The 15,140-nt window shown below is 32.1% G+C and overlaps 1 protein-coding gene and 1 long non-coding RNA gene across 2 annotated transcripts in view; one reads left to right on the forward strand and one right to left on the reverse strand.

Annotated features, from left to right (window-relative positions):
* The window catches only part of LOC106679020 (coagulation factor X), an 11,193-nt gene extending 5,431 nt beyond the window's left edge, over positions 1-5,762 (reverse strand). Inside the window, exons 1-4 of the mRNA XM_014417926.2 lie at positions 5,646-5,762; positions 904-945; positions 676-834; positions 447-565 (exon numbers count right to left, since the gene is read on the reverse strand). Of these exons, the coding sequence (XP_014273412.1) occupies positions 447-565; positions 676-834; positions 904-945; positions 5,646-5,712 (387 nt within the window). The 5' untranslated portion in view covers positions 5,713-5,762. The remainder of the gene's footprint in view (positions 1-446; positions 566-675; positions 835-903; positions 946-5,645) is intronic.
* The window catches only part of LOC136796614 (uncharacterized), a 557,216-nt gene that overhangs the window by 366,542 nt on the left and 175,534 nt on the right, over positions 1-15,140 (forward strand). The window lies entirely within an intron of this gene.

Consider the following 15,140-nt stretch of genomic DNA (forward strand, 5'->3'; position numbering starts at 1 on the left):
AAAATAAAACTGATCCATTATTAAAAAAGAAATATAAAAAAAAAATATGAACTAGACAGAGAAAATTAAATTTAAGTAACCAAAAAATAAATACACATTCGCACCTATGCGCATTAATCAGCATGGAGTAACGTCTATGACATGAAGGTTGTCAAGGTCATGGTGTAAGGTTTTGTTGGTTACGTAATCTGGAGCATTAGCTATTATTTGAAAGACTTTATATTAAAAGAACTGACGTTATGTACTAGCTACAGGTTTTTATCTCAGCTCTTTCTTAGGACATTTTGTTGTTTGCCAAACACACTAGTATCTTGGTGGCAAATTTAATCCGAAATATTATTAACATTTTCTTTCAAAACTGATGATTCCCCATGACCTATTGAATAAATACGGAGAAGAAACCAAACAAGTCGCATTTATTCTTTTACATAAATGATCTCACGTACCTCAAACCGTTGTTCGTGAACGTCCCTATGCTCCCAAGAACTGTTTCTCTTCCCTACTGCGATGACCATTTTCCTATAGTCAATATCATCTTTTTCATCATCGTAAACACAATGTGCGGCTAAATAGACAAACAGTAATCTATTAAAAAAAAATAAACTCCACCATTTTTAAAAATTTAGAACCACAGAATTAAAATTATAATCTAGTACTACTATCACACATTCTTACCTGTGAGGACAGCATTTGTGTTGACTATGGTACCTCCACAAATATACTCATAGTCCTGGGAACTGTTGTCCATTCTATACAATGCAGCGTGCCATGGAAACTCATTTTGCCTCACAGCCGCACCATGAGTAGGGAGGTTGTTATATCTGATTCCACAATCTGCAAAATATTCCAAAAGTGTATAGGATATGGTTAATAAGTTCATTATATTTTGTAAGACTTACATACCTCCCAATTCATATCCATTTATCCAATGTGGCCCGGACGAAACTGAAAAAGTCAAACAGGATTTAATTTTAGTGCAACAATTAGAAGACAATAATTTAAATGATTTAACTAATTCAAAGTGAAATAATGGTGGTGAAGTTAGTGAAAATATTTATCCTGGTATCAATCCGTTTGTTTTCCATCTGCTTGAAATAAAAAACTGTTTATAAGTATAAATGCTCAGGATTTAGGAAGGATTGCCTTATATATATATATTTTTGTATTACTATCTCTTCTCGTGAAATTGTGGTATGTAGTACATCGAGTAATGTATTCTCTATAAGTGATTTGAATAATGTCTCAGATCTAGTATGTCTTTGTTCGCAAGCTTATTATATCCATTTTCCGTTGTAGATCTGAATTGCTCAATTTAAGTGTAAAACCATGGGTGCATGATAGTATGCATCTCTATTGTCTGTGTGTTTTTAATTATTTATAAAAAACATATTTTGTATTTTTAATAAAAAAAAAATGTTGGATTTACTAGAAAAATAAGGCTGATCTGGTTGCAGAGGGTTTTTTTAACGCCGTTTTAGCCACCAACAATATTACGGATATATCTATTACACATTATAATTTTATTTCTAAATTTTAGTTGTATATAATAGTGTTCCCACAAACCGCTAGTTTATAGCGAGAAATATGGGATGAAATAGAGGAAATGATTAAAATTATAAAATTCATTAATGGATGGATTATAATTATGAATAACAATAAATATGCTTGGCTGATACAATAGCTGACGCAGTCTTCGAAAATCTATCAGTTTTTACAAGAAATCGCCACTTTCTATACAATATTTTACTGCGTGTTCCTGTTGTAACGATAAAGACGAATCTTTAGATACGCTATTTATTAGTAAAAACAACAATATTTACACTCGAATATCGAACTAAACATTCATAATTATTAACAACAGAAATACTCAGTCTTTTTAGACAACGAAAAAAACACCTAGTTCATCATTATTAACTATTAGTAATTGATTATATGGTGAGAATTTTCAAATGGGTTTGCCACTAAAACAAATGTAAAATAATGAAACATTAAATAAATTATAAATAAAAATAGATTTAAAAGAAATATACTAGGGAAATAAACATGTTGATAATAATTTTGACAGTGCCAAATCCATTTCAAACTGTCTCTTTGCTAACGTCGACTAGTGCCGCTGAAGATGTTGATTTAATAATAATAATCTTGCCACCACAATACCATGGAAAAAAAGGTTGAAATGTGGAGGAGTCATACGTTAATCTGTTTTCTATTCTTAACTACATTATGTGAATATTTCTGACAATATTATCGGAATTTGATCGATTTTTACTCTTCATCACCATTTCTCATTAAATAGATTAAGTATATCAAAATTTGCGACTATAAGAAAAAAATTGACATTTGTTCAATATTCCTTTTTAAAAAAAAGCATACAAAGATATTTCCATGTAAGGAAATAAACAACATTTTATCACTTACTCAGATTTGAAGGCTGTCTGATATCATAATCAGCTGCTGATAACCCCATCACTGACGTCATGCAATTTCTAGCTATTATTCTGTTAATTTCCTTATTATTTTAGTCACTTATCGTTTAATCACTTACTAGAAAAAAAAATTCTGTTTTTCTATTTCAGTGATACATATTTTTCATTTTTTTTTGTTAATTTTTTAGGAGTTTATTTTTATTTAATTACTTTCAAACGTTTTGTTGATCAAATTATGGATGCTACTATTTTCCTTATTAATCATTTTACATGATTCTGCTTTATATATCTTGTGCTAATTCAAAATTTTAATTGAGTGCTAATAAATTTGGGAGAAAATATTAACCTTAACGATTTGGTGTTCCAATGATTGCTGGCAAAAGCTGCCAATGATTTAGATAAAAAAACTTCTAAATAGCTTCTTAAATTATCAATATCTCGTGTCAATATCTTTTCTATATATATTATATAAATGCAAATATTATACAGTCAGCAGAAAAAAAAACAACTTATTTCTGGTAAATACGGTTTGTTATTCAATGTGTCGTAAGAACCAATTTAATTATTGGTAATTTAAATTAAGTCCTACAATGCTACGATCTTATCTCACCTTTGAAACATTTCTTAAAAGCTGGAAAAGGAGACTTAAAATAACAAAAAAAGTGAATAAAATTGAGCTACATTGATGAATTGGAGAAACAGCTTTAAATCCATTCTTGTATAGAGAAGGGAAGGCATCAAAGGATTTATTGACGGTCTTATCTCACCTTTAAAACATTGATGTACAAACGAAAGAGGAGAAAAGGAAAATTAAATAATAAAAGTTAATTAATACGTTGAATCTAACAATATGGAAAAATTGACTAAAATTAAAAACCCAAGTCGAATGAATTCATGGGAAGAAAATTGTGGAAAATAGCAATTAGATGACAGCAAAAATCACGCATGCAGGCAAATTGTGATTTGATTGATAACATTTCGATTCTTAATACAGATTATATCATTATATACGAATAGTACATATAATATTTCAAAATAAAATATAAATTGCAACTAGTAAAAGGAGCATTATATATCCTTTCTTGTAAAACTTATTTTAAATTTAACCCTTATTTACTTTAAACTTATTCCCGGGGTTCACCCAGCCTCATAAAGTGGGTACCCTTAATTTGGGGTGAAAATCTGGCGGTGGAGCCTGATTCTGATCCAATCACCTCCTTGCACAACCGTTGGTCCAGTAACAATACTTCCTTACAAAATACTGCAACCCTTCATGTTTAAATATGTGGTCGATAGAAGCTTAGGCCGTCGTTTCGTAAAACTTACAGCTTCTGTTTCATCAATATTTAAAACTAATTCTGATTATTATTAACACTCACAATTTTGATCCAAATTTACATAATCAACATTTATTTCCAGAAACTCTCCAACGTTTCGGCCCTCAGCCCTTTTTCAAGGAGACAACCTTATTGATGTCATATTCTTTAATTTTTTTGCAGGCTAATTGCCCACGTCATATAAAACTTTTTATAATTTAAACCTAAAACTTTTTCACATAAATCATTGTCTTTTTTCCAATTTACTAACAGCATTCATAAGTTATAAATAATTTAATAAATAATTCAAATACTATCCATTATAGTCTCAAAACTTTATTATTTCTTTTATACGTCCAACGTTTCGGCCAATCCGGCCATCTTCAGGGACAATCTACTTAATTAATATCTAATTAATAATAAGTCAATTATCCATTAAAACACAGTCAATTTTATTTATCTGCAGACACTATTAATAAACTTTTATCACAACCATTCATGACCATGTGATAAAAGTTTATTAATAGTGTCTGCAGATAAATAAAATTGATAATTGACTAATTAGATATTAATGTTTTGACCTGGGCAGAATAGCCTGAATGAAGTTTTTAGAGTGGTTTAAATATATGTTTTCAAAGTGGTATTGAGTAGATTGTCTCTGAAGATGGCCGGATTGGCCGAAACGTTGGACGTATAAAAGAAATAATAAAGTTTTGAGACTATAATGGATAGTATTTGAATTATTTATTAAAAAATTACCAGTCTAAGGATAATATTAAGATTATAAATGAATAGTTATAAATGATTCTAGTAAGTAGAAAAAGATACAATTATTTATGTGAAAAAGTTTTCGATTTAAAATCTATAAATCGATATAAAAGTTTTATATAAGGCAATAAGCTTGTGGAAGAAATTTTAAAGAATATGACATCAATATTTAAGGTTGTCTCATTGAAAATGGCCTGAGGGCCGAAACGTTGGAGAGTTTCTGGAAAAAAAATGTTGAGAGTATATTTGGATCAAAATTGTGTGTGTTAATAATAAAATAAACCATTCTCAAACAATCATTACAATAAATCATTAATCTAATTCTTATTTTTTAATGTATTAAAATGTTATTATGAAAGAATCTTTTAGCCTATTCAATAGCAGCATGATGAAATAAGGTTTAAACATTGAATCGTGTTTAAACCATTCTTATAAATTATAATGAGGTGTAGATAGTTGACCGTAGATTAATGATTGGAAAAGTTTGTCGGGGGGGGGGGGTGCGGTCAGCAAAGAACAACATAAATAAACAAAACCATATTTATTTATTTTATGCCGACGTTTCGACCTGAGTTTCAGGTCTTCATCAGGGCTATAGAACAAAAGAGATAACAACAACATTTAGAGCAACATACAATTGAAAAGGAATAGTATACAAACAAATTTAGAATTATACAAAATATTTAATTAAATCATAAATGATAAGAAATTGATAACTGATAATTGAATAGTACAAAATTTTTAATTGATTGATAATGGTGGAATTGTATGGTAGTAGATTGAAAACAGTGACAGATGAAATATAATATCATGTAGGTAAGAAGATATGTTTATACTATACATGTATATGCAAGTAGTATCTAAAAATCTGACAAAAATATATAAATAAATTGAATCTACAAATTGAACACTATGACAGACAATGAAAAATAGTGAGTGGCTTATATCTGAATTACAGTGTGAGTATTAACTTATACACCTATTCTAAAAATATAAATATATATGTGCATATATTTCTCAAGTAGGGGCATCTAATATAGTAAATTATATTTCTAAAGAAGGGGCACCCCACCGATAGTGTAGTTTACTATGTAAAAAAGATAAGTGAAATACCTTTGGTGATGGCAATACTTACAAAAGAACAAAAGAAGCAGGATCGACATCTTGGTTCGGACAGACTGGACTGAAGTGGACCCGGTCATCTTAGGATCTAGTTATTCTTACACCTCTCTCCTCCTACCTCCTTGAGGAAGCCGCATTTATGGGTCGCTTCCGACGCAATAAGGATAACATTGCAAGGAAAATAGTGTGTAAGGAAAAGTGTGGTCCTCGTATTTACGTCAATTCCGATATTTTGAGAAATGGCGACAGCGGAATTCTACTTTAATCGATTTCATCTATGTTCCTTTTAGATAAAAATCTATATACGAGTCAAATCCATTGAAGATTTAATTTTTAATTCACACAGTGTGAAAAATGAACTCAATGAAGATAGGCGAAGTGAAAGGAAACCTATTTATCAGCAAAGTAAGTGCTAGGAAATGATACTACATAACCCACAATTAATTTTTAATTGCAAACTTTTATTTATTAAAATATTACAAACTTTGACAATGGGTAATAGTTATAATTGTTCATTTTCATACACAAAATAAAAATAATTAATAAAATAAAATAAATGAATAAATATTTAAAAAAAAATAAATTAAATAAACATAATAAAACTAAGAAAAATAAATTATATACAATATTGAGTCCTACTCACCACGTCACTGGAGCTGTAATGAGCCAGTGGAGGCTGAGTAAGTGCACTAAAGCCGCCATCTCTCTACATAAGCGAAGCTCCTGACAATTACCATAACTTCAATTGTAAATTTTATTTTACAAAAGGTCTCTTGGCCACTGCCATTTCAACCTTTGAGGAGGACTGTAAGGAAGGCTAGAGCTGGATAAGGATTCAACCAAAGGATTAGGATGATTTATATGGAATTTTGAGAATTTTTTTAGGATATACTCTAGGGTAAAAGGGATGTGTAGGTCATTGTGTAGTGTTGAAAACGAAATAAGATTCATTGACTATGCTTTTAAGGATTTTGGATTGAAAGAACTGGATACGTTTGATGTTCCAAGGTTTAGAAGTTCCCCAAAGTTCAAGTCCGTATGCCCAGATAGGTCTGAGGATAGTTTTATAATTAGTAGATTCTTTCTTCTTCTTCTTTTTTTTTTTTTTGTGAGAGAGAAAGAGTCTTTAAGGTTGGCTGAATCGTCTGTTTAGCTCTTATCTTTTAAGTCTAGTATGTCGGTCCCAGGTGAGCCTTTTGTCTTGTAATGATGAATCCGAAATTTCGCACTGTTTTGGATCTAGGTAAATGAATGTTATTAACAATAACAGGCGAACAGAAGCCACGGCGGAGGGTGAAAGTCACATGGGTGCATTACATAACCTATAAATTCAACCTTTGTTCTTGAATTACCTAGAGGCATATAATGTCTTTATAAATATATATTAGTGCAATGGTAAATCATAAATAAATCGCTAAAGATAATTTACAAGATTTAAAACAACGTATTTATACCAAGTCAATAGGATTTTAAAATATACAATCTTATACTAAAGTTTATTATTTAAGCCAAATATTGAAGATTATTATTCTTTTATTAATCAATACTTGAAGATAAAAAATATTTATTCGTAGGCAGTTCTAAAACAATGCTAACATGACACAAATGTGTAGATAGCACAATTGTTCATTGGTTTGTGTCCAAAAACCAATACTCGACGGGTCAATCACAAATTCAGGCCAACTTCTACCAGCCATCTCAAATAACGCATCCATACGCTTGCACACACACAAATGTACTATAGTTTCGCAAGCGTGTAGAAGCACCTTTAGAAAGTTCGATACTAGTTGTAAGGTGAGAAAACAATTGGCCCTTCAGTACTAACCCAGTTCCATCTTTACCTTGACTTTAATTATTCAATTGAATTGAAAAAGGTTTTATTGTATTTCGTATTTTAAAAAAACAAAAAAACAATACTGGTATGTGTATATATGTCTCGAATGTGGCTAAAATGTAAATGTGCCTCAAAACTTTTTGATGCCCTAGACGTACTGGTTTATTTTTGTTATTTTAATAGATCTCAGCAATTTCAAAGTATTCTAAAGTTCATAGCACATTTCATAGACAAAAATAGTTTGTTGCATAATTTATCAATTTATATATCGATTAAATTCTTCTCTGTCTATATACACTCATATTACTATTCTTTTCAGTATGACTTTAAAATGGAACAAATCTTTACTTCTTAATTGTTGTGTTTTATTAAGCTTAATTATTCCTATGATGATGTTACTTATTAATTAGATAAAAGTTTCCAGATTCTGTCCACAATTTTAGAAGTTTTAATTCTGTTCAATAATTTTATCCAGCTAGATTTGAAATTTATTTGGCACCATAGCGCGGAGAGACAAAAACATTCTGTCCGACCGTGCGGTGCTTGACTGCAGTCCCAGGCCTTCCGAATATCATTTACAGACCGCTGCCTCAAAGCAATGTGCCAATAAAATACAGCCAAGGCCCCCGAGCTATAATATAAAATTAGTCGACCGACCAAAATATTCAGTCGTGTATAGGCAGCTAATCGCTTCTGTCTCTACAATAAACTGTTAGATCACAACAACATTTTTTGTTAGTAACTGTGGTGGCAGTGGGGATCAGAACCTAACTTGCAAAAACTGCCGGTCAGTATTAAATAAATAAAAAAAAAATAATAATAATAAGCTTTTATATAAAGGCGAGTTGTTAACACAAAAAAAGCTTCAATTTGTAGAATAAAAACAAAATTAAAAGAAAATATATAGTTGACCGTAAAAATTGATATATAAGAAGATGGCCAGGGTTACGGTAAAAATAGAAACAAAAATAGTTAACAACTATTTATTTTCCGACGTTTCGCCCCACTTTGCATGGCTTCATCAGGGCTGTTCAAAGGTAAAAGTTGAACAGCTACCTTTACCTTTACCTTACCTTTCAACCTTTACCTTTGAACTGCCTTGATGAAGCCCTGCAAAGTGTGGCGAAACGTCGGAATATAAATAGTTGTAAACTATATTTGTTTCTCTTTTGACCGCAACCCTGACCATCTTCTTATATATATAAAAGGATATATTTTCGGATTATACAAAATAATTAAAATGATATAAAAATTTTACGAATAAAAATGAAATAAAATATTTGTTTAGGTATAATATTTACAAAAAATAAAAAAATAAAATTAAACATTAGTGAACTTACGAAAAAAGGTTTATGGTTTGGAGCTTTGCTCACACGATCTCTGACTTCGACGAACAGGTGATTTGTAAACGGTGCCCCTGTGCCTCATGAGGGCTGAGCTGCTTTCATTTACACTCACTGTGACAAATTGTCTACGAGGACTTGGTCACTAGCACTTAGCATTATGCCGTAATACACCTACTATTTAACAACTTAATTCCTACTCTTCATCCTACTTCACATACATACAGACAATATATATTATATGTACGTAAATATTCACGACCTTATATTTGACCTTCCACTTGCCATCCAGCATTCCCAGTATCATCTATACACAGACGACTTACAAATCTACCTTTCCTTCTATCCTCATGACGCCTTAAATGCCATTCTAAAACTACAAGAAGACATCAGTAGTATAAGCACTTGGGCAACAGGCAATAAACTTACGTTAAATGCCGAAAAGACTAAAGCTATCATAATTGGATCTCCCTTTCTCCTTAAATCTATCCCAGGACCCCCCAACATTTTTCTAAACAATACTTCTATCTCATTCCATATGTCAGTCAAAAATCTTGGTGTCACTTTTAATCAAACTTTATTCTGGAAACCACTCATTTCCCGTCGAACCATAGCTACCTTAAATCAATTCAATAGAACCCGTTATCTCCTTCTACTTAAAACCCATCAACTCTTAGTTTCCTCTCTTGTTTTCCCCCACTTTGACGATGGCTGCCTGGTATATGGTGGACTCTTGGGTAATCTCGGATTTAAACATAAACGTCTTGTGAATTATTTTCAGGATCAACAGAGATACGCACATAACCCAGTATTACGCCGAACCGAAGTGGCTCTATTTATCCTTCCGATGTCAGTATTTCCTAGCTTCCTTTCTATTTCAAGTATTTAGCATTCAACGCCCCTCCTGTACCCTAGAAAACCTGCAATTCAATTCCGTACTACCAGGTCCCGTTTATCTGACATCTATCCTCCACCTCATCCAACTGCTGCGTTTGATAAATAATTTCGTTTTTTACTCGAGCTACATATCTCTGGAACTCCATTCCCTCTCACACACGTCATGTACCAACTCTTCTCTCATCTTTCTATTTAACTACCTTTTACTACTCCAATCTAATCCATTATTATAATATTACAGATATTTTGTATGTTTCTTTTTGTTCTATTTTAGTCAGTTAGATTTTTAATTTTTTTTCTTCTCTGTATTAAGTTATAAGTAAGTGTGGCCACACTGTATTTTTGCCAATAAATGATATAATAAACTATTTTTCATTTTGTCTTTTATTATAATCAGTAGACATAATGTTAATTGTTCATATATATGTACGTTCATTTAAAAAAAATCTTTAACGATTTCACAACAGTAACCTTAATTGAATCTACAAGAGTAATGATTAAAAAGAAAATTTGAACTTCTTTTTTCTGATTTCAAGGATTATACATTTTATAAGATTGCGTCGTTAATAACGATGGTAAAGAAGCTTTTTTTTAAATTTATTTAGGAAATTTAAAATAGTTTTTTATTCGAAATAGAAAAAAAAAATCACACGTATTTAGTGATTTTAATTAGCCTAAGACACACTTACAAATTAGCTTAGACACACTAAACAAATTCGAATCCGTGACGGTATCAAGTTAAACATTGAGCGCAACAATTACAGCAAATAACGTTGAGCATAATAATTACAGCTGTTGCTCGGATTATTGATGCACTTTTCAGTTATTTTACAAGTTTAATGATTTTATATTAATTTTAATAAATCCCATTCATTACTTTTCCTTACACATGTGAAACCCTATTGTTATTGACGCACATATATTTAAAATGAGCTTGCCCTATTTCGTCCAACGTAGAAGTAAACTTCAGGATTGAAAAATAGGAATAGAATTGATTTTATCACTCTTAATCATCCTCTATAATTTTGCTCACGCATGTGAAAACGTTTTTTCTGGACACAGATATATCTAAAAAATTACTTGGTACAAACCTGGAGGAAGATGGAAATTAGTAGATTTCCAATCAATAAATTCAAGGATGAATTTTATTATATTAATTCCATATGCAACGAAGTATATGATTGTAAGCTGAAAAATGATCTAGGAGGATGTCAAATCGCCTTTGAATGTAGACAGTTATTTAACTTGGCTCAACATTAACATAAGTGATCAATAGAGTTTTTTTCTCTCTGTCATGATTTTCCTGAAATCCTGAAAAACTTCTTAAAATTTTAAGCTAAGGATGTACAATGTCATGATAGCTCTGATACACGGCAGGATATCCTAGGAAGAAGAGTCGAGAGATTTGAAAGTGCTCTATATAATTACAGGAGCTTTCTGCGATCAGAGTCTTGAAATATAGAGAAGAAGTAACAGTGAACTTCTTGCAGAGTCAATCAATATCTTTCGATACGAAAACAAGGAGGAACATGTGGCTCGAAGCGATCTGTCACGACTTCTCTATACAAAAACGAATGCCATATAGTACTATAATGCTATAGTTTGCAAGAGACCACGTCGGAGCCGAAAAGTCAGATTGAAAGACAAATTTAAGATCAAAAAAAGAGAAAGTTTCTAAAATTACTGATAGTTAACAGCTGAAAAGTTCGAGAAATATCTTATTAAATCAATCTGTTTGTTACTGAGTGCTGGTCGTTATAATAAACATTATGATATTTTACAGTTCTGAAGATTTTGTACGTTTCTTTTTTATAACCGGTTACGCTAAACATAACTTCAACGGTATGGAAAATATATATGCTGAAGGAGCTATATTAAATACCTATTCGCTTTGTATTTTTTTTCTTTGAATTTCCAAGAAAATCTGAATTTAAAATTGACAATTGGTATATTAAACGTGGAAATCCTCAATAAGGTTACAAAATGGCATTTCAGGAATGAGAAATAATAGTGGTATCTCTTCCGCGGCATTTGTCCTTTAGAAGAGGTTATGGGAGTAGATCTCCCATTTATTTCATTTGTAGGATCCTTCTACGTCTTGATAATGATGATGATGATGATGATGACGATGGTTCCTTTACCTGATGAGTGTCATTTTTTTACTGTCGACATATGTGAACGTCAGATTAAACCACATAGAGGCCTCCATGCAATGAGAATTTTGTGGCTTCTTAGTATATGTGATTTTAGTATATATGAATGCGGTTGGAAGAAATCAGACAGCCTGGGCTTTTTGCGATAAGGATTCCTTCCTCAACTTTTTCCTTCTTTTTTTTTCCTTTAAACTGGTAATGTATTTCAAATTAGAATTTTTTTTATTATAATTTGTTTGATTTAATTTACAACTGTACAGAATAATACAACAAGTAAATATGTTGTATGTTTCATATACATCTGAAAATCTTGGGAAGAAACCACCCATTGGTGGTACTTCAAACATTAATTTAAATTAGATGGGCCCGTGGCCATCTTTTTTTCAGAAGCCTCGGAGGATTATCAGGGATTGTCAAGGATGAAAGATTAAGAATGGGTTAGGATGGTTAAGGAGTTCGGAATGAAAAGACCCATATCTGTTTTGGGCCAATTCTGCAACGAATGGGATGTTAAGGTCTTTGTGAATAAGTTTATTTGTAATGTACTTAGGAGCATTAAGGATTTTACGTAGGATTTTGGATTGTAACGATTGGATGCGGGAAGAATTTGATGGTTTGGTGGAGCCCTTTAGCTCAATTCCATATGTCCAAATTGGTCTGATTATCGTAGTGTATACTATTTTTTTGTAGTGAATGGGAAGTTTAGAGCGTTTGTCAAGTAAGTATTGTTGCAATCGGAATCTACGAGCAGTTTCTTGTCGTTTCAGTCTTGTGTGTGGAGTGGATTGCAAGTAAGTCCCTTGTCAAGATGGATTCCTAAGTATCGAATCTGTTCAACAGGTGTTAGTGGTGTATTTAGAAAGGATACTGTAGGACAGGAGGGCAGAGGTTTACGACGAAGAGTAAAGGTGATCTGGTGGGATTTGTCAGGATTTATTTCGAGTCTCCAGTTTTTACACCATTCTTCAATAGATGTTATGTGTGCCTGTAGTGTTTGTGATACATTATGGGTCGTTTTTTACAGAAAGTATACATGTGTCATCAGCGTATGTTGTTAGGACTGTGTTAGGGTGGGTTGGATTGTCAGCTGTATAAACCGTATTATGAATGGGACCTAAGTAGTATCTTTATATTATTATATTCATAATTGAGGAACACCGGCGGACTGAGAAAAAAGAGATGAGTAGACTAGTATATGATTTACTTTAAAGGTTCTATCAGTGAGGTAGGAGCGGATTATAAGGAAATATATATGTTGGGGGTAGCAATTGACGAAGTTTATAGAGCAGACCTGGACTCGATCAAAAATTAAAGTTATTTTTAAAAACTCCTTATTTAAGCCCAGCTGGAACATTTCAAGGGGTATATTACCTAGCTGGTATTAAATTAATAATATCACTTAAGTATAGATTGATTTACTCAGTTTAATAAAATACTTTAAAACCGTTTCTTAAAAAAGGCTAAAAAAATATAGGAAAACGGCTTCCGGTTTGTTGATTTTATTAGCAAAGCTGCATAAAAAATCCCAAGTATATTTTAGGTACCTGCCTTAAACATGTTTCATTTTTGAGCTAGGCACACAGACCCAAAGAGAACATTTTGAGAGAATTGATCAATTTAACAGAGGAGGCTTCAAAACGTATATTTCTGTCGAAAATCCGAATTCGAAATATTGTACTATTTCATCTCTCTGTATATTTCATACATGGGTGATTGAAAGTAAAAACGTGGTTCAAACTTCCTTACCATTTGTTTCGCCTAAGGCGAAAGAGCATGAAGGAGCCCCCATAATGTAAGCATTGCTCTCTTGTGGCCAGTAGTAGAATCTTGCCTCCCCCAAGTGCCCTCTGTGGAGAGAAGGGGAACCTAGAGATGAGAGATCCGTTAAATCTTTTTCTTTCCATCTTCAATGAAAATCATCATGTGTGAGTAGATTATTTTGGAAGTGGCTCTCCAGGAACAGAGGAGAGGGCTGGGAAGGAGGAGTACAAGGGCTCCCATGCTCTCTTGTACTCTTCCTTCGCAGCCCTTTAAATTTACCTCTTTCAATATCTTCATCATTATCACCAACAGCTGCAATTTCAATAGGCTCTAAATCAATATTCCTTAATCCCTACTAACTAGCAATGTTTCCTTTCGGCCACCCTCCTACAATGTTTGAATTATTCAATAAATTTTTTTCTGTCAATTTATGTTTTATTTTCTTTGCATTGAGTTTCCATTACAGCCCATTAAAATTAACCCAACTAGCATTCTACAGTAACGCCTGACTTTAAGTGGAAAGCGCACCTCATACACCATCTTCATTTAGTGAACAGAAAGGAGGTTAATAGAGGAGGTGAGTTTAGATGCGTTAGTAAATTCCAAAATAAAATATAGGAATTCCTTATGTAGTGCTACTAACAATCTCTTAATATAAAGATACAAACATAGATTCAGTGGTAACAAGATTTAGTCCATTATAAACGTATAAATTTGCACTAGTATAAATACTCAGAGAAATGTACCACAAATGGTTTAAATTGCAAAAATACGAAAAAGCAAAAAATTGTTTGCGAATACAAGTTCGTTAAAGACTTTGAGAGTAGCGTTAATTCGTTAATTTCAGCGGCAGAGCGAGATAGAGCCTCGAACGGAACCCTGCATTCAGACTCGGTAATGAAAAGTTTAATGAAGGCCTAGGCTCCTGTTTTGTTTGCCGAGTAATTACTCATTCCTCAATGCCATGTGAGCTCCACCACTTTTCATCGAATCATTTTTGTCTCCTCTTCCTCATAGTCTTCTTCTGTTTGTAATTTAATTAAGACTGACTAAAGTTTTTGAAATTTCCTTTTAATCTTTAACTAGGGAGAAGGGTTATGACGAACACCAGGTGGCAATTAAACATTTTTTTTTAGTGGACTTTGAACTCGTATCGCCCTCTGAATAAAGGCATAGTATTTCTCTAATCCACTGGGTTTTGTGCACCCTCAAATTTCTTATTTAATTTTTTTTTAACAAATTCTCATAGCCGCAAGTTTTAATTTTATGTAGCAAACGGAAATAACCATAATAACACCGCATGTATAATACACGCAGAGCATCAAACCAAACAATCTGTGGCACATTACTGGATAAAAGGAAATTCATAATCGCCCAAGAATTTGCTAAAAAGGCATCAGAAAAAGTTGCTACCCAAAAATCAATGATAATATGAAACATAAAATAACGTTGTTTTTACTTCACGATGGAATATTTTGCTTGAAAATTAATAATAATTACTTAGCATTATTGGTGATGTA

Source organism: Halyomorpha halys, unplaced genomic scaffold, assembly GCF_000696795.3.
Source record: "Halyomorpha halys isolate HHAL.00 unplaced genomic scaffold, Hhal_1.1 Scaffold172.1, whole genome shotgun sequence".
NCBI classification, from domain to species: domain Eukaryota; kingdom Metazoa; phylum Arthropoda; class Insecta; order Hemiptera; family Pentatomidae; genus Halyomorpha; species Halyomorpha halys.